This window comes from Ursus arctos, unplaced genomic scaffold (genome assembly GCF_023065955.2).
Source record: "Ursus arctos isolate Adak ecotype North America unplaced genomic scaffold, UrsArc2.0 scaffold_15, whole genome shotgun sequence".
NCBI lineage: Eukaryota > Metazoa > Chordata > Mammalia > Carnivora > Ursidae > Ursus > Ursus arctos.
In genome coordinates this window covers 363,777-391,318 of record NW_026622819.1, presented here as the reverse complement: position 1 = coordinate 391,318, position 27,542 = coordinate 363,777, and the positions used below count along the sequence as shown (strand labels likewise).

Here is a 27,542-nt window from a genome sequence, read left to right as displayed (position 1 = left end):
CTACACTCCCCCAGGCTGTTTGTGTAGCGCCTGTCCCCTTAACGTGCCCTACAGAATTAGGTGGTTCTGTGCTCACGTGTCCCTGTGCACATGCACCGACAAGCTCTGTGTCTTTCTCTCCTTGCTGTGTCCCCAGCACTATCACAGCCCTGGCACTCAGCAGGGGCCCAACAACAGTGCTGAGGGACAATGGAAGGAAGGAGGACATGCACATAGAACAACGAACGACCATCTCACCCCCAGGTGGACAAGACCACGCGCCTGACAAGGCCAGGTGTTGGAAGGCGTGAGACCGGTGGGGGCTTGCGGGCTGCTGCTGTGGCCTGAATGTCCCCAGTCTTCATAGGCTGAAACCTACCCTGTGAGGCCATGAAAAGGGGATCAGTGCCCTGAGAAAAAGAGACTCCACCGCGCTCCCTTGCCCGTCATTCCATGTGAGTTCACGAGAAGTTTACCACACTTCCCTGGGCCATGCTGGCACCCTGATCACATACCTGCACACACACACACGCGCCTGCACTCACGGGGACCAGGGTCCGTCCCCTACAGGACAGGGCAAGTCTGGGTATCCTGCACACACACACGCGCGTGCACTCACGGGGACCAGGGTCCGTCCCCTACAGGACAGGGCAAGTCTGGGTATCCTGCACACACACACGTGCGCGTGCACTCACGGGGACCAGGGTCCGTCCCTATAAGACAGGGCAAGTCTGGGTATCCTGCACACACACACACGCGTGTGCACTCACGGGGACCAGGGTCCGTCCCTATAGGACAGGGCAAGTCTGGGTATCCTGCACACACACACACGCGTGCACTCACAGGGACCAGGGTTCGTCCGTATAGGACAGGGCAAGTCTGGGTATCCTGCACACACACACGCGCGTGCACTCACGGGGACCAGGGTCCGTCCCCTACAGGACAGGACAAGTCTGGGTATCCTGCACACACACACACGCGCGTGCACTCACGGGGACCAGGGTCCGTCCCCTACAGGACAGGGCAAGTCTGGGTATCCTGCACACACACACGCGCGTGCACTCACGGGGACCAGGGTCCGTCCCCTACAGGACAGGGCAAGTCTGGGTATCCTGCACGCACACACGCGCGTGCACTCACGGGGACCAGGGTCCGTCCCCTACAGGACAGGGCAAGTCTGGGTATCCTGCACGCACACACGCGCGTGCACTCACGGGGACCAGGGTCTGTCCCCTACAGGACAGGGCAAGTCTGGGTATCCTGCACACACACACACACACACGCGCGTGCACTCACGGGGACCAGGGTCCGTCCCCTACAGGACAGGACAAGTCTGTATCCTGCACACACACACGCGCGTGCACTCACGGGGACCAGGGTCCGTCCCCTACAGGACAGGACAAGTCTGGGTATCCTGCACACACACACGCGCGTGCACTCACGGGGACCAGGGTCCGTCCCCTACAGGACAGGACAAGTCTGGGTATCCTGCACACACACACACGCGCGTGCACTCACGGGGACCAGGGTCCGTCCCTATAGGACAGGGCAAGTCTGGGTATCCTGCACGCACACACACGCGTGCACTCACGGGGACCAGGGTCCGTTCCCTACAGGACAGGGCAAGTCTGGGTATCCTGCACGCACACACGCGCGTGTGCACTCACGGGGACCAGGGTCCGTCCCTATAGGACAGGGCAAGTCTGGGTATCCTGCACACACACACACGCGTGCACTCACGGGGAGCAGGGTCTGTCCCTATAGGACAGGGCAAGTCTGGGTATCCTGCACACACACACGCGCGCGTGCACTCACGGGGACCAGGGTCCGTCCCCTACAGGACAGGACAAGTCTGGGTATCCTGCACACACACACACACGCGTGCAGTCACAGGGAGCAGGGTCTGTCCCTATAGGACAGGGCAAGTCTGGGTATCCTGCACACACACACACGCGTGCACTCACGGGGAGCAGGGTCTGTCCCTATAGGACAGGGCAAGTCTGGGTATCCTGCACACACACACACGCGTGCACTCACGGGGACCAGGGTCTGTCCCTATAGGACAGGGCAAGTCTGGGTATCCTGCACACACACACGCGCGCGTGCACTCACGGGGACCAGGGTCCGTCCCCTACAGGACAGGGCAAGTCTGGGTATCCTAGTGGCACCTGGGAGGGTCCCCCAACCCTCAACGATGGGCAGGAGAGGGACTGGCGGGTGGAGGGAGGAAGTACCCTACAAGCACATGGCCAGTACTCAGTCTCCTCCCTCCTCCAAGCAACTTTTGGCGCCAGCGTGTTTATTTTCACTTTTATTTTTGCCTTCTATCCAGTAGTAAGGGACTGTCTTAGAATGTAAACCAACCAACACGCACTAAAGGAAATACACTTACTTCATCTGGAAAACCAAGCAGACATTTCTGTTTACGGTAAACATTATTTAACATGTGATTTATTTTATATCAATATTGCATATTTAATACAAACCACAGTATCAGAAATATATTTGAAGGCTCTTTCTAAAGGCACTGAGAAAACAGTATTCAAAGTTTCATTATAATATATCCATTTTTAAAAATTCAATGAGTCGGTCTAGATATCGAAAACTTTTTTCCTCCAGTAGAAGCTGTAAAAATATAAAATTTTACTTGTGTTCATCTCCTTGTGTCCATTCCCACATTACATTTGGTCTTAATATTTTTTTAGCTATATAAGCAAAAGCTACGAGACAACAGAAAACTGTAAGCCTGCAGTTAGTACTGACAATGACAGTTTAAAGCAGAAGCAACCCCATCTGCACCTTCTACATTCCGTCATCGTCCCACACAATCGGTTTTAGGAGGGGCATGTGCTGACTTAAGGACGTTTTGCTGGTGTTGACCCGGCGTGTTCACGGGGCCCAGGGAATGAGGAGTGTGTCCAGATCACAAGACCCACAGAGCCGACTTCCAGGTGTCGCATTCTCTGTCAGCGAAGCGGGACCTGTCCGCAGGGAGAGGATGAGGAACGGGCATCTGCCTGCGGGGAGGGAGCGGCACGGGCGCCATGGCCCCGGTGGGCAGCAGCGACTGTGTGCTTCGGAAAGCCTTCTCACCCGAGGCTCTTGTCTGGAGCTCTTCTTCGGTCACATTGCGGCCTGGCTTCAGCGTGCAAACACGCAATGATGTCTGAATTCCATCTTTCCAGTCCTGTGTTTTCCGGGGTGCACGTCACATGTGTGCGATACTGCCTGTCTGCTGCGCCCTGAGGTGGGGAAGGGCAGGAATCACTCTTGGGGGAGCCCCAGTGCATCTCAGGACACGATCCTGCAGCCAGCCTGGGCCCAGTGTGCGGCCTCTCCACGGATGAAGTGAGAGGGTCAGTGCCCTCCCAGATGGGGACCCCAGGGAGGTGCACGGTCACATGTGAGAGAGGGCCAGGACCTGCGTGCCGGGTTTGACCAGGACAGGAGGAGGAGGCTTCCGAGATTCCACCCCGTGTCTCGGGGAGCAGAGGTGCCGTGCTCAGCATGAGAACCATGTGAGGAGGGCCCAGGGCCAGCCAGAGGGCCCCACAAGGTGTCCCCAGGTGGTTGTGTCACCAACATAACAGATGGGGGAGACTCTGGGAACAGTTCAGCACCAATGTCACGTTTTGCAAGGCCTAGTGAGGTGAGTGGAGGAGAGGCTTCTGGGCCGGCCCCCGGCAGCCACGCGTTGACCGCTCCCAACCCTGGGCTCCAGTGGGTGACCTTCTCTGCCAGTGCCAGGAGGAGGCCTTCAGCTCCTGCCATCCCACAAGGGGGACCCTTCCACAAAGCTGGCAACCTGTGCAGGGGCACCCAAGGGTGTGCCCAAGTGTCCAGAAGCCCCGGTCCTGCCAGCTGAGCCCCAAGTTCTGACAAGGTGCATGGACTCAGCTGAAAACTGACATCCCAAAGCCACAGATGACAGAGAGAAAGGCCCCACGCCGAAGAGCAGAATCTACAGCAGCAAGTCCTTGCCCGGGGGCTCCTGCCACCTCCCGAGACTCCTGGGTGGAGGGGACGTTAGGGATAATGCCCTTGTCCCTGAGAGGCGGGAGTGTGTCCACCACGGTACAGGTGGGCTTGGTGGTGGCCTTCACACCCTGACAGCACACCCCGCACCAGCCGCACCAGCACAGGCAAAGGGACCCATCTCTGGTGGTGACTGTGGGAGACTTCCACTTTCTGAGTCAAGCCTTCGCATCCAGGTCTCCTACGGTCAGAGTGCGTGACCTTCACAGTTTTTCTAGAAAACATTTCCTGTCCATCTTTTCTCTAATAATTTTTTCTTAGGTGGTGATTGGAATTCTCATTTGAAAACCAATACACAGCCTCCACAGACAACTTGACTATGTACCTCTTTTCTCTACATTTTGTCCTTCTCTCTGCTTCCAAACCCAGACTCGGTGAACTCGAGGTTCACCATGTATGGGAGAAGATTAGCATGAATCACCTTCAGAAACCCCTTAAAAATGCCAGACAGACTTCCAGGAGGAACGGGACATTACCCTGTCCATCTCCACTCTGGGCATGGCCTCAAACTCCACCGTGGGGTCGAGGAGTGCAAGCTGCACATAGTGGTGAGGGCAGGGCCCAGCACAAACAGCCTCTTTTGCCTGGAACCTTCCAGATTCCTTCCATGAATGGGGGCCTGGTCACCTGTGGCTCAAGGGAATTATATCCCTAATTTATACCCAGGGTGTGGCTGCTGTCTGCAGTCCACTCCACAGAGGCATCAGCCCGCCCTCACGGTGCACGTGAGCTGGGAAGTGGGCGTAGGGACCCCTGGAAAACGGCTGCACGACTGGCAGGCGGCCAGGAGCCCACTGCCTCTCAGAAGGTGGGGTGTGCCCTGCTGGGCCGACGCTTCTCACTCTGGCCACTTTCTGAAAAATTTTAACCCTTCAAAGAGCAATACTGTCATACTTGAGCAGACTTAAGACCACTTTGCATTGAAGAACTTGCGCAACACTTTACAAAATACAGAATATGCTATTGCACACGCTGCCCACCCCAACAGGGGACTGAACTCGCGTCTCTGCAGAGCGCCCCTTAGGAACGGCTCCGATGCTGCACGTGCCGTCCCAGCTGAGTGGTGAGTCTGAGCGTGGACAGGGACTAGCTTTTAGAAACACCCCCACTTTATGGCAGGAAAGCACACTCGGGGGCTTTAGGAGGCATCAGCGTTGCCACGGCACTTTTGGGGAACATTCCGGGCACCCCGCCCTGGCTGTGACTGGCCCATGGCGGGGAGTCCAGGGGCTCCCGTTTGACGATGGGCGCAGTCCCCGGAGCTCGGCAGTCACAGCCCAGTGTGGGGGGCTGGTGACCCTGTGCACAGAAGTGGTGGGGAGGATCTGGCTCAGGAAGGCCATGCCCACGCTCCAGGCAGGCACAGTGCGCGGGGTGGAAGGGGGCCAGCTCCCTGCCAGGTCTGAGTGGAGCCCTGACGCTCGGGTGAGCCTCCAACAAGCTGTGCTCCAGGTGCGGAGCGTACAGGTGGTGCTTGGCTTCCGGCTCTGTTTTCAGGTGCATCCTGGTAGGGAAAGTGACCAGCTGTCTCTTGGCCATACCGCTGGCTCCCAGCCACGCCTGGCGCGGGGATAGGGAGTAGCCATCTGTGGCATCCTCAGACCCAGAGTCACTCTCCATCTTGATGGGCACATCAAGTGACAAGATGGGGTTGCACGGAGCTCCCGAGGGCACTGGCCCACCTCGAAACTTGGTGTCCTCGATGGAATAGCCCGCCGCTGTGAGACGTTGCCCTCTGGGCTGAGGGAGCCCACTGTCCAGGCTCCCCCGGGGGAAGGGGCAGCTGGGTGGAGGGTGCGCCTGGCCCTGATCGCTGTCCCGCAAAGCTCTGCTGGTGCGGCTGGCATAGGCGCTGGGAGAATTGCTTCCTGGGTGACAGCTGGGGGGATTCCTGAAAGCAGTTACCCCACTGGTGTTGACGGCACCCTGAACGCCTGGGCAGGGCGCGCAGGAGCCAAGGGACACAGCATGCATGGAGAACGGGTCACTCCTGCTGGGCTCCAGCTTCAGCTTGCTGCCCCCGTCCTGGCCGTGTCGCCCCGTCATCCAGCTCAGGTGCTTCACGGGTCCGGGTGCCTCGAAGCAGCAACTGTGTGCATGTATTTCCCTCCGCCCCCTGGCTGCTGAGGAGACGCCGGGCACCCTGCCGTGCTCTTCTCCTCCCCTGTCCCTGCAGAGAGGAGATGGCCCATCAGACAGAGCGGGGGTAGTGACCCTCTGACCCGCTTGGGTGGGGTCTCTAAGTCAAGGCGGTAAATGATAACTGGCTGAACCTGTAAGGGCTGCTGTGCACTCCTGCTGTTATACCCGCTACACCTCCGTTTTGGACGCCCCCAGCAGCCCTACGACCCTGGAGCCAGCACCCGATCCTGCCGCGGACTGCTGGACGCCCACGCAGGGCTCTGCAGGCCCAGGCGTGTGGTGGGGGTGCAGGGAGTGGCGTGTGCCACCCACCCTTCCCCAGGGAGGTATCTCCACGAGGCCTATGCCATGTGCCAAGGGTCAGACACACCCACCCAGACGCAGAGGCAGACAGATGCCCTCTCCGCAGTTTCTATGAGCCAGGCCCTGTCACTGGACACGCCACTGCGCCCACAACACGTGAGCGGACGGGGAGACAGTGCCCAGGAGGGTGAGGTGGAGCCCTGCCACGCAGCTACGCCGGTCCTCCAAGAGAGGACGAGCCGGTCAGGGCGGGGGCCGGCAGTGGGGGCCCGTGGGAAGAGGAAGTGGAGAGGGTTTCTGAGCACAGGTGAGGACAGAGGACAGGGTGGCCACCCAAGGTCCAGGCTTCAGGTGGAGGGGCCTGGCAGCCTCGGCCACAGGCCAGACGTGGAAGGACAACTCCCGGGGTGGGAAGCGTGTTTGGGCATGCTCCATGTGTGCATGCATGTTCCCCTAAGAGTGAGGTTCACCTGTCATGGTCAAGCCCACCAGACCAGCAGCTGGTGGCTCTCTTCCTCCTTAAGGCCCAGCTGGGCCACAGCACCACTTACCCTGGGGCCCCTTCAGGGTCAGAAATGAGGTCGGGGCCATTTCTGAGGCACAGGCATGGGGCCCTGGCTGGAACCCGGGCCCAGCGTCCCGTGTCCGCTTGTGTCCTGAGCACTGGAATGTTTTCTCCGTTGTTCCTCCCTGTCAGGATTTAGAGAGGGGTGCTCAGCACGGATGCCCACACCCTCCAGCCCGGGTTTTGTAGGCATTCACCGCAGCGCTGGGACAGGGAGAGCCTCCAGAGGGACACAGCACATTTCACTCTTTTAAAACACACGAGACAGGGAATCTGTGAAAGTACCTGCGAAGTAACTGGGTTTCCCACGGAATTCTGGGTCGCACTGACTCGCGGCCACTCTTGCTCTGTGAAGAACAGATAATAGGAAAACACACGTAGGCGGGTCTGTGCTGCTGGTAGGAACTGACACCGTGCTGATGTCACTGTCATGTCGAGGAGAGAAGACACTTTCTAATTCCGTACAGACTGTAAGTCTTTCCTCAGCTACAGATTTGTTAAAAACTCCAATTTACGTCACTTGTCAAGCCAATAAAGGGCTAATGAATTTGCTTCAGAAAGTAAACATACACATAAGCTGTGCTTTTGTTTTTTTCTGGATGACCACAATGAAAATACAATTTTTGTGATTTCTAGTAGTTACATTTCATAAACTCACCAAGAGCCCTTAATTAGTGAGTAGTAAACCATCTTTCATAGGGCAGCGAGCACACACATACACAGATATCACAGAGCTCATAATCTCAAATTCTAAGCAAACTCACCCTCATAGATACTATTCCATTATTTTCAAAAGAAAAAAAACAAGGCTTAAGGGACTTCAGCGAGGCCACCTCTCTAGCCGATGTCAGTGTTGGGGCTGAAATCCAGGCCAACAGACCTCAGGGTCAGAGCTCCCTATAGTGCATGCGGGTCCCTCCCCATCCTCTGGTCATATCCGTAAAGACCAGAGATGGGGGAACAGGGATGGGGAATGGAGACGGGGGAGTGAAGATGTGGGAGTAGAAACGGGGAAGCAGGTAGGAATTCTGAAAAACCGAGGAAGTGGAGACGTTGTTTGCTTCTCTCTTAAAATGTTGGGTGGGAGCCTCTGTCCTTCCCTTTTCAGGTTTTGACGGTATTCTGTATGATACGATCTCTAGTACTGATTGAACTGTCCTTCTGTGTGCAAGCTCTATAAGCCCTCGGGGAGGCGGCCTTCCTCCGAGCGAGCACAGGAGCGCTGGGTGACCTGCTGAGCCACACCTGCCTCCCCCAGGTGAGCGTGGCTCCTGCGCCGCCAGCCGGCACTTCCCCGCTCAGGCGCCAGGGGGCAGCCGGAGCCCGCCTTGCACCCCCACCTGAGTGAAAAGCCAGGAGAAGCTATGGTTCCCCTCTTCCTTGATTTCAGGGTGGAAAAACATATGGAAAAGAGGACACTGCCTGTGAGTTTCAGTTATGATAATCAAGCCAAAAACAGGTTGAAATCAGAAAACTCTGGGGACGGTATGTGAAGGTGGGGGTGCTGCAGAGTGCGGGTCTGGCCTGGGGGCGGAGGGGGGGTGAGAAGGCAGGTGTGGAGACCAGCAGGGGGGGCACCCTCTGCTTCCGTGCTTCAAGGGTCAGCTTGCTCCCTCGCCTGTTTCTATAGGCTTTGCCCTTGGGTATTGTTTTTCCTCCCTCATGCTCAGGACATGTTATATCTTCAAAAATAAGGGGCACATAGAGTTATTTATAAATGCTCCAGTAAACAGCTATCTCAGCATGCTGGCACGTGTCGGGGCTCAAGGGGGGCTCTGTCCCTGGCAGCCACCCCAGCCCCTGCTCTCACCTGCTGCAGACCGAGGCAGACCATGCTACGGGGCCAGACGTGAGAGCCTGGAATGGGAGCCCTCTTGCCACGGCAGATGCATCAGATTTTCTCATCCTAAAGGTCGGCTTGAATAAGCCAAAGGTGAATGGTGGACATGGGGAGGGAGGGACACTCACACCCACCAAAGGGAGAGTCACAAAGGTGGCCCTGGGGCAGGAAAGAGAAACCTCCTGGGCACTCCCTCCCATCCCAGGGCCACATAGGGGGGGTGAGCAGGAATCCCCCAGACGGGGCCACAGGGCCCTAGGGCTCCCTCTAGATGGGCCCAGTTGTGGGGGAGGCACGTGGCCGGACATCAGCAGATGTGTAAGCAGAGGCAGGACTCAGAGCTAAGAAGGGACTCCTGGTGGAAGTGATGTTTCCAGTGATGATGTGGACGTGGGTACAGAGGTACGCTCTCGACACTGAACATGACAGGCAGAGGGAGGGAAGCACATGCGTCAGATTTTCGTGCAAATGTGCTGCTGAATCCCAGAACTAAATCTCATCTGCCATCATGGACCTAAGAGCTGAGGAGCTCAGACCAGTCCCTGTGTTCTGTGCTCAGACCCCTCACCATCAGGCAGTGGTTTACGGGGCCAGGACCTTCCCTGAGGATGCACCAGGAGCTGTGAAGCCAGACATTCTTTGGTAAGGGAGGTGAGAAGGGGTGGGCTGTGCACCTGCCTCCTGAAAGGGCCCAACCTGGTATTAATGGGGCAGCATCGGAGGCCAAGCCTTTCCTTGTTGGTGGGAGGCAGGAGGGGGGACAGGGGCTTCCCAGAGGAGGAGATGCTGTGTCTTCGAACTCCCTGGACGGGTCACCATGCGTGGTGTCAAAGGCAGGGTGCAAACACACAGTGATAACATGCTGGCGAGGAGGGTGCTGAGAAAGACTCCCTCCTGGGGTGAGTGCACTGTGGCCCTGGCAGAGGGGACATCGTTAGTGCAGCTGTAAAGCTATACTGGTTGGATTTAAATCAACCTGAGAGCACAGCCCTACTCCAAGGGCTTTGTTCTGAGCCCTGATGGGTGCTGGATGAGGCCCCCCTGCAGCCGGTGAGCGGCTGGCTTGGCTGAGCCCCACTCTAGGGACTGTCACTGAGGGGTAAAGAAGTGGTCGGGCACTCAGAGGTCTTTGACATGTTGTACCAGTAGCTGGTACAGTCAGATGTGAGCTATCCTGCCCCACCCCTTGGTCTCACTCACGTGGTGTGGAAAACACAGTTCACAGATGCACATTTTTTTTAGAGAGAGAGCATGCACGGGGGAGGGAGGAGCGGCAGAGGGAGAGGGAGAGAGAGAATCTTGAGTAGGCTCCACACCCAGCACAGAGCCCAACAGGGAGCTCGATCTCACGACTCTGAGATCATGACCTGAGTTGAAATCAGGAGTCAGACACTTAACCACCTGAGCCACCCAGGCACTCCCAGAAGCACATTTTGAATTACTCCCAGGACACTGATCCATGCAACACAGACTTAATCTGTTCCACAAAGCATAGACATGAATCGCTAGAAAACTTGAAACAAAGTGTTTTCTACCATTGAAAAGCTGAGAAAAGTCTGGAGTGTGCAGAAGGGGCAGCTGTGCCATGTCCCCACTGCCCGGGCACTTCTGTCTCCTGCATCCGTCCCCATGCTGAGCCCTGTGTGTGGAGGGAGGGCCAGCGCAGAGGAAAGAAGTCTGAGGCCCCCAGCCTCCCACGTCCTGATGACCAGGGCTCAGGGCACCTGCTTTGAGACTGTAACTGAGGGGTTTAGGGACACTGTGATGCAGGCAGGACGTAGTAGCACCGTTCAGAAACATTAGTTTGAAAGCCTTTCTGTTCTCTAAGCATTGTTTCCTACATAATGTACTAGCTTTAAAAACACCAACCTTGTCGTGTTATTGCTTGCTGGAAATGAAGAAAGAACAGACAGAGAATACTAAGTGTGGAGGCACCCGTTTTACCCACCAGCAGCAGTTAAGTGTGGCTGCTTTCTAAGGGGACTCTCACTCACTTTGCATCCATCGAGGCTGAGACGTCCACCCTGTGCTTCACCCTCAAAAACGCACTCTTCATTTTCATCTCCGCCACGGAAGGTAGGAGGACAGGCACCACGATGCAGAACAGTGAGAGCCGAGGGGGCAGGACTATCCCTGATGGCGTTTTCCTCTTCTGTCCAAACAGGAATTTTAGTTTTCCTTGAAACTGCATCGTCTGGTGTTTTAAAGACAGAAATGAAGGAGTGTCCACAAAGTGAATTAGCGACACCATCCAAGAATGCAGAACCCACATTCTCAGGAAGAGGAACGTGGAGAAGAATCTTATCCTGAGTCACTAAGGAAACACAAACCAATAAGTCTTCCATGTTTGGCCTCCTGGGGATGTGGACCGTCCCAGGGCCTTCAGAGCGAGGCACAGTTTCTCTGCAGTCTCAGTAATGCCCTTTAGCTGATAAGCATGCACTCGTGTGGGCATCATGGGTGTGCAGGTGTGGGAGCCTCACACAGGGGCTACTGTGCATGGACGTGAGCTGTCCTGGCCCATGGCAGAGCCATCAGCCACCCCAGACAGGATTTGCCGGATCAGAAAATCTCGGAGGGCTGTTCCAGCTGTAACTCTCCATTTCAGAATTTGTCATTCCTTCACTCATGATGATAAAGCTCGGGGACACCTTGGTTTTATCTAGAGTATATGGTGTGAGTTACAGACAACAAATAATTTAGAAGTTTGTGATAAAAGAAAATAAGAGATCTTTCTACAGTAGAAAAGCTGATCTAAATTACTAAGTGCTTTCGGGGTATTCCTGCCCTTGATGAAAGAATGACCCCACAATGTGGCCTTCTCTCTCCTTACCCATCCAACCTCCATCCCCTCATCCACCCCTCCACCCAGTCCCTCATCCATCCATCCATTTACCCTCATCCATCCTTCCATCTCCCCATTTTTTATATGGAGGTACTGAATGAACAAACATTTGCAAAACACCTACTGCTTGCCAGTCACGTGCTGGGTGTGGAGAATTCGAGGCAGCTCTGTGCTGGGACGTGTTCAACATCCAGCTCTCCAGAGATAAAAGACCCGATTTGTAATTTTTGCCAATTTCTTCAGTGGAAATATTCTCATCATGGCTGATTTCAAGCTACCACCTAAATGTCAACCAGACCTCTAAATTCCTGATGTAACAATGGGCTCTCATGGGTGGCCTGAGCCAGTCTGGGCAGTAGTGCCACTTTGACCTGACTGTGGAAAGAGGGTGGCTTGCATAGAGTCACAGGGGAATGCCAGGAAGAGCTGTAAGTCATGCCCACTTGCCTGTTCTGAGTGCATTCCTTGTGAATGCCTGAGCCCCTTCCAGTGTGTGCAATAACAAATTTCATAGATTAATATAATCGAATATTTTCAGACAAATTTCTTTTGCTTGTTTCCTCTATGAAGTGCACTGATTTTTAGTTTCATTGTAACCTATATTTTAGTTTCTGCTTGATTGTATGGTAAAATCCCTCCAATTTTATGTCATCTGGAAATAAGAATTTCCAATTTAGCAGGAATTGGTTATCCAATTTTAAAAAGTGGACGTTCCTTATAAGCCAATAAATAGTAACTATATTAGTTTCCACAAAATTTAGAACAAAATGTTATCAGAATAAAAGCTTTATGGTCAACCAATCATCTAAATAAAAGATGAGTAATCATTGTATGCATGGTGGCAGCAGATCGGGACCACAGTGCAAATTAGAAGCTGCTTCTCTTGTGAAGGTCCTGGTGGGCATGGAAAGGCCTGCAGAAATACGCAGTGTGGGATGCCTCTGCTGTAGGGCTGAGCCTTTCCTGGGTCCTCGGAGCTAGTTCTAGAGACATTCCCACCAGCGACCTTCTTCACTGTCCCCTTGGATCAAGAGAATAAATCCCGGGAACAGGAAGCTGCCATTGCACTGCCAGATGGCTAAGGCCAAAATATTGCCATAAATGACACATGACCACCGAGAGGCAGCCTGGAGTGATTTCCTAAGCTGCCATCACTCTGGGCAAATGTAGAGCAACCTGGAGGGTTGGATGGCGTGAGTGGTGACATGGAACTCTGGAAGTGCAGCATCTCTGCCTGGGGACCTCCAGCTTGGAGAGGGCTCAACCAGGTGAGGCTCAAAGAGAAGCATACATGGAGGCAGAGGGGGTCCTGGGGAGAGTCCACAAGACCAGCACAAGCTCAGCCCACTCACACTGGTCAGGGTAGAACAGAAAGTTGGGGAGGCAGGGTGAGGAGAGCTTCAGGAAGGATAGTATTGGGGTGCTGATATCTGGAAAGGGGTCTGGGTGTGCAAAGGAAGGACATTTTTGTATTTCGTTCTCTGCTCTTCTGAAATGATTGGATATATATTACATATGAGCAATGTATTTATTAAAAAAAAAAAAAAAAAAAGACCAGCCAACAGGAGAGAGTTCATGGAAAGTACTCCCCCCCCCACCCCCTTGGTGGGCGGATGAGGCCTCTGTGCAGTGAGCCCGGCCTGTGATGGGGCTATGCAGTCGGCGGTGCTCTGACCTCCAGAGGCTGCTGCTCAGCCCAGGACCCTCAGATGACTTGGATGTGGAATGGCTTGGGTGTGCATTTCCTGAAAGCCACTCAAAGAGCAGTAAGGAAGCTCTGGGGCTTGTGGTCTGCGTGGTGCTGCACACAGCAGGCCCTGGGCTGGAAAAGGCCAACATGAATCAAGAAAATGGAGAGAAGCTCGCATGAGATGGGACAAGCCAGAAGGCGGGATACCCAAGAGCTGGTGTTGACAGGTGAGGGCCGCTTCAGGCTCACACTGGTCTGTGGGGGCTTCTCCAGGGCTCCCTGTTTTCAGAGCCATTTGGAAGACAATCCAGAGGAATGCCCACTGTCCTCTGCTCACCTTTCCTCCAACACAAGCTGAGCACCTACTGGAAATACCCAGCCCGGCCCAGCCCTGCCGAACACTGAGGGTGCAACCCTCCTGGGGACCCCCAGCAGGACCCCAAGGTCAAGGTGAGGGAAAAACTCCTGAGGGCCCACAGTCCAGGTGGGGCTGCGGAGGAGTGCGCACAGCCTGAGGGCCCCCCCCCATGGCGAAAGGCCTGGGGGTCCTGGGGTCAGAGGTCATGGTGTTGTTCTGCGGGCGGCGGCACGTGGGGGGCGCAGCGGGAGCTCCGCAGAGAGGACCCCCTCCCCCACCCTCCAGGGACGCGAGGCCCGCGGAGGTCTAGGTGGGCTGGGGTCCGCCCCCCTCCCCGGGGGCCGGAAGAGGATGGGAGATGGAAATCCCAAGTGTCTGCTTGCAAGACAAGAGGTTAAAACCAACAGCCTGCGCAGAAGCGGAAGCGCACTCCAGGCCGCGGGCTGCGCGGGGCGAACGTGTCTGAAGGAGTCTTACGCGGGGGTGCAACTAAGCCGGTGGAACCGAGCGCAGACCTTCACGCGCGGCTCCGCCCCCGCCTGCCCCCTCCGCGCGAGGGGCGCCTCTGCCGCCAGGGGGCGCGCACTCACCAGAAAGCCCGAGGTGCTGTCCAGCAGGCAGCGCACGCGGCACACGAAGCAGCGCGTCAGGAAGGCCGAGAAGTCCGTGGGCGAGCCCGCGCCTCCCTCCTGCGCGCGCAGCAGCCTCCCCAGGACGGCGTCCTCTGCGGCCGCGACGGCACCGGCGCGGGGGCGCGGCGGAGAGACAGGCGGTGAGTGTGCTCCGAGGGGCTCGGGCGTGCGCTTGGGGCTGAGCGCCCCGCCCGCCCGCCGGCCTGCCGCGTCCGCGGCCACACGGGGTCACGCGCGCGCACGGGCACACAGGTGTGCACACAGTCACACGCGCGTGCACACGGCCACACGGGGTCACAGGCGGGCCTCCCCACACCACCACCCTGCGACCCACCCGCGCTGCCACCGCCCCACAGCCCACCTCGCACACACACCTCACGCACACTCTACCACGCACACACCACACCCCACCACACACACCCCAGCTCACAGAGCCCACCTCACACAGCCCACTTCACACACACACACACACACCCTTCATACACACATCTCTACATAACCTGCGTCACACACAAACACACCACCACACACACACAGCCCACCTCGCACACTCCACCTCACGCACACTCTACCACGCACACACCACACCCCACCACACACACCCCAGCTCACAGAGCCCACCTCACACAGCCCACTTCACACACACACACACACACCCTTCATACACACATCTCTACATAACCTGCGTCACACACAAACACACCACCACACACACACAGCCCACCTCGCACACTCCACCTCACGCACACTCTACCACGCACACACCCACACCCCACCACACACACCCCAGCTCACAGAGCCCAACTCACACAGCCCACCTCACACACACACCCCAACTCATACACACATCTCTACATAGTCTGCCTCTCTCACACACACACACACACACACACATAAACACTCCACCACACACATCCCAGCTCACAGACCCCAACCTACACACACAGTCCACCTCACACCCTCCCCCACACAGCCCAACTCACACACACCCTGACTCACACATACCACACACACCTCCAAACTGACACACACCCCACCATATGCACACACACATCCCAACTCACACCCCACCACACACACTCTACCGCACAGAGCCCACCTCACACTACCACACACCACACACACACAGCCCACCTCACATGCACACACCCCACTACACACACCCTAACTCATATACACATCTCTACATAGCCTGGCTCTCACACACACATGAATACACCACCACCACACACACAGTTCGCCTCACACATACACCTCAACTCACACACCCTCAGCCCTTCTCACACATAGGCTTACACCCACACACACCCCACAACACCCCAACTCAAACAACACAGCCCCCACCACACACTCACCCCACCAGACACACCCAGTGTGCTTCACACAAACCCCTCACACACATATACCACCTCATAGATACATGCTGCCAGACACACACACACCATCTCACACACACACCACCACACACACACCCCACCATGCACACACACCCTGCCCACACACACACCCCACACACATCCTGCCACATACACGCCCATACACACACCTGCCCCACCACATACACTCACACACCCACTCCCTCCATACACATGCCCACCTCTACACATACACCTGCTCCACCACATGCACACACACATGCCTGCCACACACACCGATACCCCAGCCCCCACATGCCCCCACCGCATGCTGCCCCATCCCTTGCACACACACATACACATGCATGTGTGTTCCATTAAGTACCACTGGCATCTCTCCCTGTGCTCCCAACCCACCCTCCTCCCCCGATAGAGATAGTTGCTCTGACAAATTTTGCCTTCATTGTCCTTTGCCCTTAAAAATACTATTTCAGTATAACTGCATGAATGACCATGGATCAGTTGTCTAGTTTTGTTTTGGCCTTTATAAAATGATATTGCATATTGCTACCTGGGGTTTTCTTTTTCACTCAACTCTGTGAGGTTAATCATGCTGTTGCCTGAGATTGTGGTAGAAGCTTTTCTTGAATTGTTTACAACTTCGGGGGAAGTGTGTAGAAGAGCAGGGAGCCCCCAGTGGACACCATCCCCTCCCCTCTGTCTCCTGTCTGCTCCACTACCTCTCGGAGACGGATGCTTGCCGCATGTGTTGCAATGGGGCAGGGGCCATAGACCTGGAGGAAACACTTTGCAGGGGGGCTTGCCCACAAGGGGCAAGGTCTCTGAACAGACAATAATCTTTAGGCCTTTTCTCAGGTAAATCTAATATGGGCCAAAGGAATTTCCTGGAAGATGTGCATTTTGAGGGGGAGTTTGCAAAATGAGAGACAAGTACTGTAGTTTCTTGTGAGGTGGTCTCATGCTCCAGCCAAGTCAGAGATACACATGCATTCAGGAGCCAGAGAGCTGAGTGGGGGCCCCTGGAGACAGGAGGGGTGTGGGGGAGGGGGTCTCTGAAGGAGAGAAACGTCGGGCACTGCATGCAATGTGAAGCAAAGGAAGATGAGAAAGCATGATGGTAATTTCTCAGGACACATCCTCATGTTTACACGAACTGCTCCAAGTCTTGTTTAGGCCCATGGAAGACCCAAAGACCCACCTGTCTCTGAGTGCAGGGGCTGCCCAAACACCACCTGGGGAGGGTCCATGGCCCAGTGGAGCTGCCGGCAGAAGTCCTGGCGGTCGTCCACGTGGATGTAGTCGTAAATGTTTTGGTGCATCACATCGGTCTGCAACATTGCAACATTGTTTTAAACTAAGTGAATCTGCATGCTTTTTATTCCAGTGATTAATAACTGCAAAAACTGTCTCACTCAGCCGAGAAGATGTCTCATGGGAAAGGCAAGAGTTTGGCATCTGACTCATGCAAGGCCCCCCGTCCCCAGCCTTTCACTCACCCAGGCAGTGCTCTGGGGGGGACAGAGCAGGAGGCTCAGAGACCAAATACCTTCTGGGTCCAGGATACCCACTTTTCTCCAGGACTCAGAGAGCTCATCAAGCTGTGTGTTTATGATGTGGGCACTTTTCATCCTATCACAAAAGTTTATTAGGAAAGCATCCTTGAGAAGTGAGGTGGGAACTGCCGGGTGAGAACAGAGTCATAAGGTGAGACAGGAGCTGCCAGGTGAGCTGGGAACCATCAGAGCAGATGAGGGCCTGGCCAGGCCTCCTGGCCAGTGATTTCCTTCATCCCAGCACTTCCAGGCCTGGCTGCTGCTTCCTTCTATGATGCCACAAGGACATGCTGGTGTCCCACCCTCTCTCTGGTCCTTTGTCCTCCCACCTACCTGAGCCCTGAACACAGAGGTCGACCCACAAAAGGACCAGGTCTACACGGGAAGCTGCAGTTCAGGGTGCAGAGGCCACAACTTGGGGCTACAAAGACTGGTTTCCGAGGAACATGACTATTGCGATTGTCAGCAGAAGTGTTCTCAGAGGGCGGTGCACATCTCCCCCTTACCTTCCCTTAACTGAAGCAGGTCGCCCATTATCCACAGTGAGACCCTGTCCCGTCAACACCTGAATAACCTGCCAGGTGCCCTGGGTGATCTCTTCGGAATGGGCCATTTCTAAGTGTCTGTCATTTCCCAACAGGATCATTATGATAATTAGATGGAGGGAAAGTTCCTGAAGAATCAAGACCAGAAATTAGGTTACTTTTAAAGAAAGTAACTAGTAAACTCACCCAGACTGGATGAGACCCACCATCTTTTCAAGGGGCTATACTCTAGCCCATAACTCCGTGTCTAGGGTTCATTGGGACCCCAGATGTCAAACAAGATACAACTGCAGGAAGGTAAAAGGAACATGATCATAACTTGAAAGCTGTACTACAATCATCTGTGCATTTCTTAGTCCAAACAGACTATGTTATCAGAGAAAGAAGTGGTCGCAGAGAGGTCAGAATGCTTGTTGTCCTTGGTCGTTGTCGTCCAAGGTCAGAGGCTCTGGATGTGAACTTGGGGCCAACAGGCAGAGACCAACTCATGGTTAAAGTGGACACCACTCAAGCTCAAGACCTGGTGACTCCCCACTCACCTGCCAGCTCCTACCTCACCTGGCAACCCTATGATCATGAGTGTCCTTCCCACAGGGATACTTTGTTAATAAACTTCTGTGATTCAGTATAACATAGAGGCTGAAAAGTACCACATCAAAAGCATACAGTTGGATGAGTGAGTTCTCAGTGTAACCAACACTCAGATCAGGAAACAGGACACAAAAGCTTCTCAGATTCCCCTTCCCTCCAACCTCCCCGGGGCGGGGGGGGGGGCATGGTGCAGACTACTCGTGCTGTGGGCTGGTTATGTTTGTAAATGGAATGCTGTTTTTGATGTCTGTCCTCTTGCTCAACATCACAGTTGTAACGTGCACCTATGCCGTGTGTGTGGCAGCAGTGTCTCGTGCCCATAGGGTGAGTGTTTCCACCTGATTAATCCACTTGGCCTCTTCCACACTCCTCTGCTGTGTCTGAGTGCATCTCTGCTGGGTGCACACCTGGGGGTGGGGTTCCTGGGTCCGCGGTGGCCAAGGGCCATTGTTAGTAGACGGCACCGAGCAACCTTCCAGAGTGAGTGCACAAGTACGCCACTGCAGCGGCGATGCCAGTCCAGGCGCTGTACACTCTGGCTGACATGTAACATTCCCAGCCTTCTTTAACTGAGCCGCTGTGCTGCATGTGTCACCGTGTCTCACTGTGGTTTAACCTGCATGTCATAAAGCCCAATGAAACCGTGCATTTTCTCACATATTTATTGGTCTTCAGGTGCAAATGTGTGTGTGTGCCACATGTCATGTGGGTGTGTGTCTGTTGTCTTTTCTTTGTCCTTCTCCCAGTTCCATTGAGCTATCTTGCTGATTTTTCTGTTCTTCATCTGCCCTGGACATGGGTCCCCTACTGGGTGGGCTCCACAGCCAACATCATCACTCCTTGGCCTGCCTTCCTGCTCTCTTAGTGGAGCTAACGCAGCCGACTCATCAGTCTTTCCTCATGGGTGGGGTCTTGCCCTCATCATTCCTCACCAATCTCCTAACTTGGTCCTGAAGCTTCTAGAAACTTCTGCCATCACCTGATATTTACTGGATATTTACAGGATTTGTTTCTTTTCCACATGGATCCGGTTCATCCAACTCCATTTGTTGACAAGACCACCATTTCCCCACCACCGGGCAGTGCCCCCTTTGTTATAAATTCCATACCCATGCATACGTGTCTGCCCTGAGCTTCCAGTCCCGTCCTGTGAGTCTGTTCATCAACCTGTGTGCCAATCCCACGCTGCCCCAGCAACTGGGCTTTACAGAAAGTCTTGTGTCCAGCAGGTAAGTCCCCAGTAATCAGCACTCTTGCCCCCTTGCCCTCTCTGGATGGTCCTGGATAGTCACAGCTCTCTGAATTCCCAAAACCTTGTTCATTTCCACCTAGAAAAGCTGCTCGGTTTGTATGTCATTACCTCTATAACATGATCTGACATCTTTATAATGATCATTGGAGCCCTCCAGTTCACGAATATGGCATATCTTTCTGTTTGGTTCTTCTTTAAATTCTATAAATAATGTTTTCTATTTTCTGTGTGAGGTACTGCATACCACTTGATTGACTCATTACTGGGAATTCAGGGTTCTTCTATCCTGCTGTAGATGGATGGCATTTTCCCCTCTATAGTTTTGATGAAAGGAAAAGACCATGCTGACCTCTAAGCACTGGGCAGTCATAGTTCCCATGGTGAGTTAATAAACAGGCACTGTCGTTCAGTTATTCTCTTCTGAGCTTTAGTAGGCGACCCTACACTTTTGTAGAATCCCAGGAGGTGGGTGTCCCTGGATGCTCTGTTCATGTTTCTCCACACCTTAGTTAATTAATGGAAGGGATGTGTGCAATTAACATGCAAGATGGGGGTCTGTGGCTTAACAAAAACAGGAGACATACCAACTGGGGGGGGTCATAATAAAACTGGAAAAGATATTTCTGACTCAGACAAATTTGAAGACATATCAAACATGAATACTTCCTAGGTTGGGCGAGTAAAGGTGTAATAATTAGTGTGGCATGTCTGACTGCCCTTAGTCTCCCTTAATCTCCCAGAGTCTGCTCCCTACAAAGCAAGGTCAAGAAAAATAAACAGTGGGGAAATGTGACAAGGAGTGGAGAGAGTAATATAGTAATTGTTCAAATAGTGGGGCAAAAAACAAATAGTGGAAAAACAAACACAGCTTTAATCAAGTAAAGCCAGCCTTTATTTTAGCTCTAAACCATCATTTATGGAGTTAAGAATAAAATCATTATCAATTCTTACAAACCCCATTCCAGCAGTTGTCATCCTTACTTTCTGTGCAAATTGTGTACACATCTGTTCCCTAGCCTGTAGGACTCCTAACTGCCCCAGTGCCCTCACCCTGGTTCACATGGGGACAGCTTTCCCCCAACTGCCGGCCTTTGAGAGAATGGACCACCTCCTGAATCAATAAACGCCAACGGCAACAAAATATACATCTAGAACCTCCTTGTTCATCACAAAGACTCCTGAACCTGAACACACTAAAATGTTTCCCGAGTTTTGTTAAGTATTTTGCACAAGAAGTTCACAACAGCACAAAGCTGTTCTAATATTTTCCTGAAATATTTTGCATAGAGGCAGTGCCTGATTTAATGGCATTTGGAAACAATTTCCTTATAATAAAAGGTAAAACTTTATTTTACATCTAACACTTGGTGGAAAATAACCAAGCTCTAATAAAACAGAGAATCCAGGGAGTACGTTCAGACCTTGGACCAGAGCTGCTCCTCAGGACACTTGCATCTATCACCAAAGCCACCTCCGGATTATGGCTGGAGGCAGGTGGCTCTGGGTGTGTCTGGAGAATTCACAGGGCAATTCAGCAGACAGTGGTAGGAGCTGAAGGGAATTCTGAGCATGGAAAAGGCAGACCAGACCATGTTTTCCTAGATTTAGACCCTGCACATGCAATCAAGGAGACAAAAACAAAGGCTTCATCATTTGGGGGCTGGAATCACATCGTGTCCACAGCCTGGCGCCGGACATCAGGGGGCCCCTGAGCTCCGTGCTGCACGAGGGGGCCCTACTGCCAGGGAGCTGTGCAAACTCGGCAACCCTGAGAGCACGTGCAGAAAGCTAAAGTGGGGAGGAAGGGCCTCAGGCCGCCAGCGCTCCAGGTGCTCACCTATCTGGGGTGGGTGATGCATTCCCAACCACTTCACATCTCCTGACACCTGCCCCACTGTCTTCAGGAGGTGGAGATGGACACAAGGACACAGTGATGGAGCCCTCCCGTCACCCACTGCCAGGAGCAGCCAACAGGCAGCCTCCCCTGCGGCAGGGCTGGTGGTGGGGACCCTTCCCCCTGAGTGTCATCGGGCGGCTAATGCTCCGTCCGGTGCTCTGTACGCGGAGGAGGAAAAGGAGGCTGAGAGAGAGCAGAGCTGAGGCTCCACCCCCTGGTCTGACGGGGCAGCCCTGGGAGTGCCTCTTGGTGGTCACGCCCACCACACTTCATCTACTCGCCACTCGCTGGCCCCATCTGTGGGGTCCTTGCCGGGGCCACACCTCCATGCGCTGCAGGGGCTGACCCAGGCCACGTGGTCGGCTGTCGCCAAGGGCTGTCTTGTGGAAGAGCCAGTGGCAGGGAAGAGGCCTGATCAGGGTGGGGTGTGTCAACCATTCCGCCCTGGGTTCAGGTGGTAAGAAAGCAAATGTAGAGGTGGGTGTAAGAGGAATTGCTTCGCAGAATCATCTGTACCGTGGCAGCCACTTCAGTTTTGGAAATGAATCAAAGTGACAGTTTTCATGGAAATTAGATCAAATGCTCCAATCAGCTTCAGGGGCCTTAGGTCAACTTGAATTTTCACATGTGTCAGGGACCCACATTCTCTGATCTTGGCTTCCACAACCCTTTGCTTCTGGGTACCCCCTGGCTCTTCCACCCATCCAGTGAGATTTTTGTTATTAACTCCACGTACTGCCTCTCAGCTTCATTCATCACTTGGCTCTGATCCTGGATCCTGCACACATTTCCCCTCTGCTGGCAAAGGTACTCCCGGCACCATAGGAGGGCCCCTCGAGTGTCAGCCACACCCAGCCCAGGACTGCCCGCCATGGGTAGCCTCCCCAAGAGTCTGGTCAGTGTCCCAGTGGGCAGTTTCCCGCTGGCTAGCCCTGGCCTGGGGCACCTCCGTGACCTCTCCATCACCCAGGGGCATGGCCTCACCCTCAACAATGAGGTGTCTCCAGAATGTGCTCCTTGCTGGAGCGCCAAGCCTCCTGCGGGCTCTGTAGACCCTCCATCCCCTGTGTTCCTGTGTTCCTAGTTAATGATTCTTTATACTAAACTTGCATCAATTCTTTATATTAAGCTATTCAAATCACTTCCCAGTTTCTGCCTCCAAACTGGACCCTGACTGACAGACACTGTATGCCTCATTTTCCAAAGTTCTATTTTGTTCTTTCTCTTATCCGCCTATTTGTATGTTGAATGGAGTGTGTTCATAATTTTACATGGTGAACCCCTCTTCGGGGGGCATATTTTTATGGGAATGGCTGTGGCCCTGCTGCTGAAGGGTCACATTTATGTTTCCGTGGGGCCCCACGATCTCATTTGTCCACCACCAGCTCTGGACTTGGGGGCCTGCACTATGCAAGAGTGTGAATTTGGATTTGGACCTCAAGCTCAAGCTTTGGATTTCTCATGAGCAACTTCTTTTCCTTTGCCCTCCCTGGGCCATGGGTGGGGGTCTTATTGCACCTTTTCTTGGAGGAGGATCCCAGTGTTTGATGGGTCTCAACCCCAGAGCCCTGCCCCAATGTCTAGCATCATCCAGCCTGGGCAGGCCTGGGGTAACGGACCAAATGAATCATCTGTGAATCAATAAGGGCATTTCCAGAACACGGTATTTCCTGCATGTGCCCCAAATCTGGGGTTCCAGACAGTGATGCTACAGTGAGGAGAGGCGCCTTGGTGCTCACCAGCCCCTCACCTGAATGTGAGATGCATGGTGGAGGCACAGCCAGCAAAATTCACTGCCCCGTAAGCTTGTGACACCCTGGACAATGTCATATCTCTTGTATAACCCCAAGCCCTAGACAAAGCTGGGGTATGAAAATCCTTACCTGATAAAAGCTCTGTGATAAGAAAAGCCTGATTTTGCAGACGTGTAAGGCTGGAAGACAGTAAGCACGTGCAAGACAGTGGGACCCACTGCAGAGCAGGTCGAAGGGCTGTGTTTACCTGGTGGAAGCCCAGATAGTCCACGATTGTTGCTGAAGCATAAAATATCATGCCTTCCGCACTCACGACCAGGGCGAAGCCATCGAGAGACTAGAAGAGACAAGAACTCGAATTGGCTCCAGCAGACATTCTCAAAACCCTCACAATGAGAAAGTGCAAGCATTGTTTTTACTGCATTGTCAACCATTTCTCATTTTGTAGTCTGTATTCATAACCTCCAGAAACACTCACTTTTAATTCATTTATGACTATTTTGCAACAGGTCCCAAGTTAGCAGATGACAGGGGAACTTGGTCATGGTTTATAAGCCTCAGGACTGTGTTCTTCTTTTTCTAGTGATTATAAAACTTGTGTTTTACAAAATAAAACTTTCTTCATGACGAGATGAGACTCCACCAGTATCTGAGACGTGACAGGAAACTTGTGGATTTCCCCTGTTCACGCACTTTCTTCCAGCCTATGTTCTGGTTTTCCTAAGAGTTTTTAACATGAAAAAGTGTTGAACTCCATCAAGTGCTATTTCTTTTCTTTTTTAAAAAAAAAGATTTTGTTTATTTGACAGATAGAGACAGCCAGCGAGAGAGGGAACACAAGCAGGGGGAGTGGGAGAGGAAGAAGCAGGCTCCCAGCAGAGGAGCCTGATGTGGGGCTCGATCCCAGAACGCCGGGATCACGCTCTGAACCAAAGGCAGACGCTTAACGACTGAGCCACCCAGGCGCCCCCATCAAGTGCTATTTCTACATCTACTGAAATAATCACATAGAATTTATTTTGTCTATTGTGGCAAATTTGTTGATAGGTTTCTGATGATGAATCATTCTTGTGTATTATAGGGTAAGCCTTATAATTTTAAATACGTTCTTGGGATTGACTCATTTCACTTAGGAGATATTCATCTGTATTTAAGGAAAAGCTAGCCTATGAGCATGTCTCCTTATTTTGGTGTCAGGATCACCAGAAATGAGTCAGACCCCATTCTCTGTTTCTCATTTCCTGAACACACTTTTTTAAGGCAAGGATAACCTGCTCTTTGAAAGTTTGGTTTCACTTCCAAGAGCAGCCAGCTTGGGCGCATTCTGGGGAGAGGGCAAGTGAAAAAAGGCAGATGTTAGCACCACGTCAATTTATGTAACGGTTGTTAGTGTATCCAGGTTTTTTAATTTTTTTCTTATATCAATTATAATGCTTCTTAAAATATTGTCTAGCAGTGCATCCATTTCCTCTTGATTTTTAATTTGTTAGTGTATGTTATTCATAATATTTTTATGATTATTAAATCTCAGTTGTATCCATAACTTGTGTGTGTGTGTTTGTGTGTAGAAAATTAGGCCATGCGGCTGTGTTGTGCCTGACTTCAAGTCTTTATTTGAAAAACAAGCTTTGCGGCCCCATCCTGCAGTGGCTTCCCAGAACCACCAGTAGTCAAGGTGCCCAGGGGAGCACAGCCACTGGATTGCATGATCAATGAGCATTTCATCCATCTATCTATCCAACCATCTATTATCTTCTTCCTCCTCCTCACCATCATCATCATTATGATAAAGAAAATGACATTCATGCTGTGTAGGTCCTCATGAGTGTCAGGGGCTCTACGGGAAGCAGCTCGTTCGATTCCGCGTCACCTCCACGGGGTGGGAGGTTCTGACTCTACTTGGTCAGCGTGGAAACTGGAGGTGAGGGAGGCACCCGGACAGTGCAGTTCATAAATATTTCAGTTTGTGTCTTTAAAATACAGACATTTAGGGGCACCTGGGTGGCGCAGTCATTAAGTGTCTGCCTTCGGCCCAGGGCGTGATCCCAGAGTCCTGGGATCAAGTCCTGCCTCAGGCTTCATGCTCCTCTGGAGCCTGCTTCTCCCTCTCCCACTCCCCCTGCTTGTGTTCCCTCTCTCGCTGGCTGTCTCTCTGTCAAATAAATAAATAAAATCTTTAAAAAAATAAATAAAATAAAATAAAATAAATAAAATACAGACATTTAGAGGCTAAATTAACCTCTATAAGTTTGTGGTTATTAGCAATGTATCACAATACTCATTTCCCTTAATTATTGACCATGTGGGATACTTTTTCTTTCTTTCTTTTTAAATTTTTGCCAATTTGTTTAGTGATAAATTTTTTACCATTATTATAATTTTCATTTCTTTGACTTTTAATGAGATTGATATTAAGGAGATCTCATACATTCATTGTTAGCCTGTAGTTCTTCTTTGGTAAACTGCCCGTGCATATCATGTGCTAATTTTTCTGTTAGGGTTTATAAATATCAATTTCTAAGAGCTTTTAAATTACTGAGATTGAAGATTTCTAAGGCATTCTAGGAAAACGGCAGCCACTTAAACCCAAATACCCTCACTGATAAATGATGGAAAACAACACAAATTTGTGTAAAACTACACAAATCTATGCCCTTGTCATGATGAGAACACAGGGAGCTGGTAACTTCCAAGTACATATTAGCAGAAAAGACAGTACTACGTCCCAGTGAGTATGAAAGGAAGAAAGTGTGCAGTTTCTCCTTATGAAACTGGGGGGGGAAGCCAATTAAATCCAATGTAAGTGGAAGAAAAAGTAAAAACAGGAGTGAAAAAATCAATGATATTGTTTAAAACTGTCAAATTATAAACATCATCAAGAAAGTCAAATTCAGTTTTTTGAAAAGATTAATAAATTGATAAACCCCTAGCAAATCTGATCAAGAAAAATACAAATTACTGACATCAGAGATTTAAAATCATTACAGATCTACAGCCATTAAAAGGGCAGTGAGAAAATATTAAGAATGAAATTCAAAAAATTAAGCGATTTAAATGAAATGGACAAATTCCCTGAAACACACTAACAAAAGTGATATAAGAACAACTAGACGGAGCACCTGGGTCGCTCAGTCGGTTAAGCATCCAACTCCTGATTATGGCTCAGGTCGTGATCTCAGGTCATGAAATGGAGCCCTGTATGGGATTCCACGCTGGGCATGGAGCCTGCTTGAGATTCTCTCTCTCTCTTTCTCCCCCTCTGCCCGCCCCCCACCGCCATGCATGCTCACTTGCTCGCTCTCTCTCTCTCTCAAAAAAAAAGGAACAACTAGAAAATCTAAATAGCCCAATATCTATTAAACAAATTGAACTTATTTTTTAAAAAGATTTTATTTATTTGAGAGAGGAAGAGAGCATGAGCAGGGGGAATGAGAGGGTGAGGGGCAGAGGGAAAGGGACAAGCAGACTCCCTGCTGAGTGGGGAGTCCAACTCGGGGCTTGAACCCAGGATCCTGAGATCATGACCAGAGCCGACGTCAGATGCTTAACTGATTGAGCCACCCAGGCACCCCTAAACAAGTTGAATTTGTAATCAAAACCTTCCCACAAAGAAAACTCCAGTTGCAGATCAAAAAACATAAAATGACTAGGAATAAATCGAATAAAAGATCTGCAGGGCCCAAATAATCCAAGAGATATGCAATGTTCTTGGATTGAAAGACCCCATTCAGGTAGAGTCCAGTTCCCTAAATCAGTCTGTAGATGTGATACCATCCCATTCCCAATCTCAGGAGGGTTTCTTCTCTCAGCAGAAATTGTCAAGCTAATTCTAAAGTTTGTATGTGCTAAGGGCCCAATTTACCAAAGCAACCATGTTAAAGAAGAACAAAATTTCAGAACTTATGCAGACTTCATGACTTAGCGTAAAGCTGTGGTAACCAGGTCAACATGGCGTTAATGAGTCTGGGACAGCTGCTTGTCGATGTGGAAAAAATGAACACTGACTCCTATCTAATCCCACAAAAATTAATTCAAGACATAGCTTAGGCCTAAAGATAAACCCCATAATCATAAGGTTTCTAGAAGAAAACAAAATGTCTTCCTAAGTTGGAAATAGGCAGATTTGGATAGGACACAAAAACACTAGTCCTTCATGGAAAACTGATAAATTGGGCTTTATTAAAA

The 27,542-nt window shown here is 52.1% G+C and overlaps 1 protein-coding gene across 3 annotated transcripts in view; it reads right to left on the bottom strand.

Annotated features, from left to right (window-relative positions):
- Positions 1–2,401: 2,401 nt before the first annotated feature.
- The window catches only part of AHRR (aryl hydrocarbon receptor repressor), an 89,537-nt gene continuing 64,396 nt past the window's right edge, over positions 2,402–27,542 (bottom strand). For all 3 annotated transcript variants that reach the window (XM_044386976.3, XM_044386975.3, XM_057312138.1), the window contains 7 exons: positions 23,605–23,694; positions 16,964–17,093; positions 14,348–14,481; positions 10,859–11,058; positions 7,310–7,371; positions 7,011–7,149; positions 2,402–6,184 (listed from right to left, as the gene is read on the bottom strand). In XM_044386976.3, coding sequence (XP_044242911.3) covers positions 5,125–6,184; positions 7,011–7,149; positions 7,310–7,371; positions 10,859–11,058; positions 14,348–14,481; positions 16,964–17,093; positions 23,605–23,694 — 1,815 coding nt within the window. In that variant the 3' untranslated portion in view covers positions 2,402–5,124. The remainder of the gene's footprint in view (positions 6,185–7,010; positions 7,150–7,309; positions 7,372–10,858; positions 11,059–14,347; positions 14,482–16,963; positions 17,094–23,604; positions 23,695–27,542) is intronic.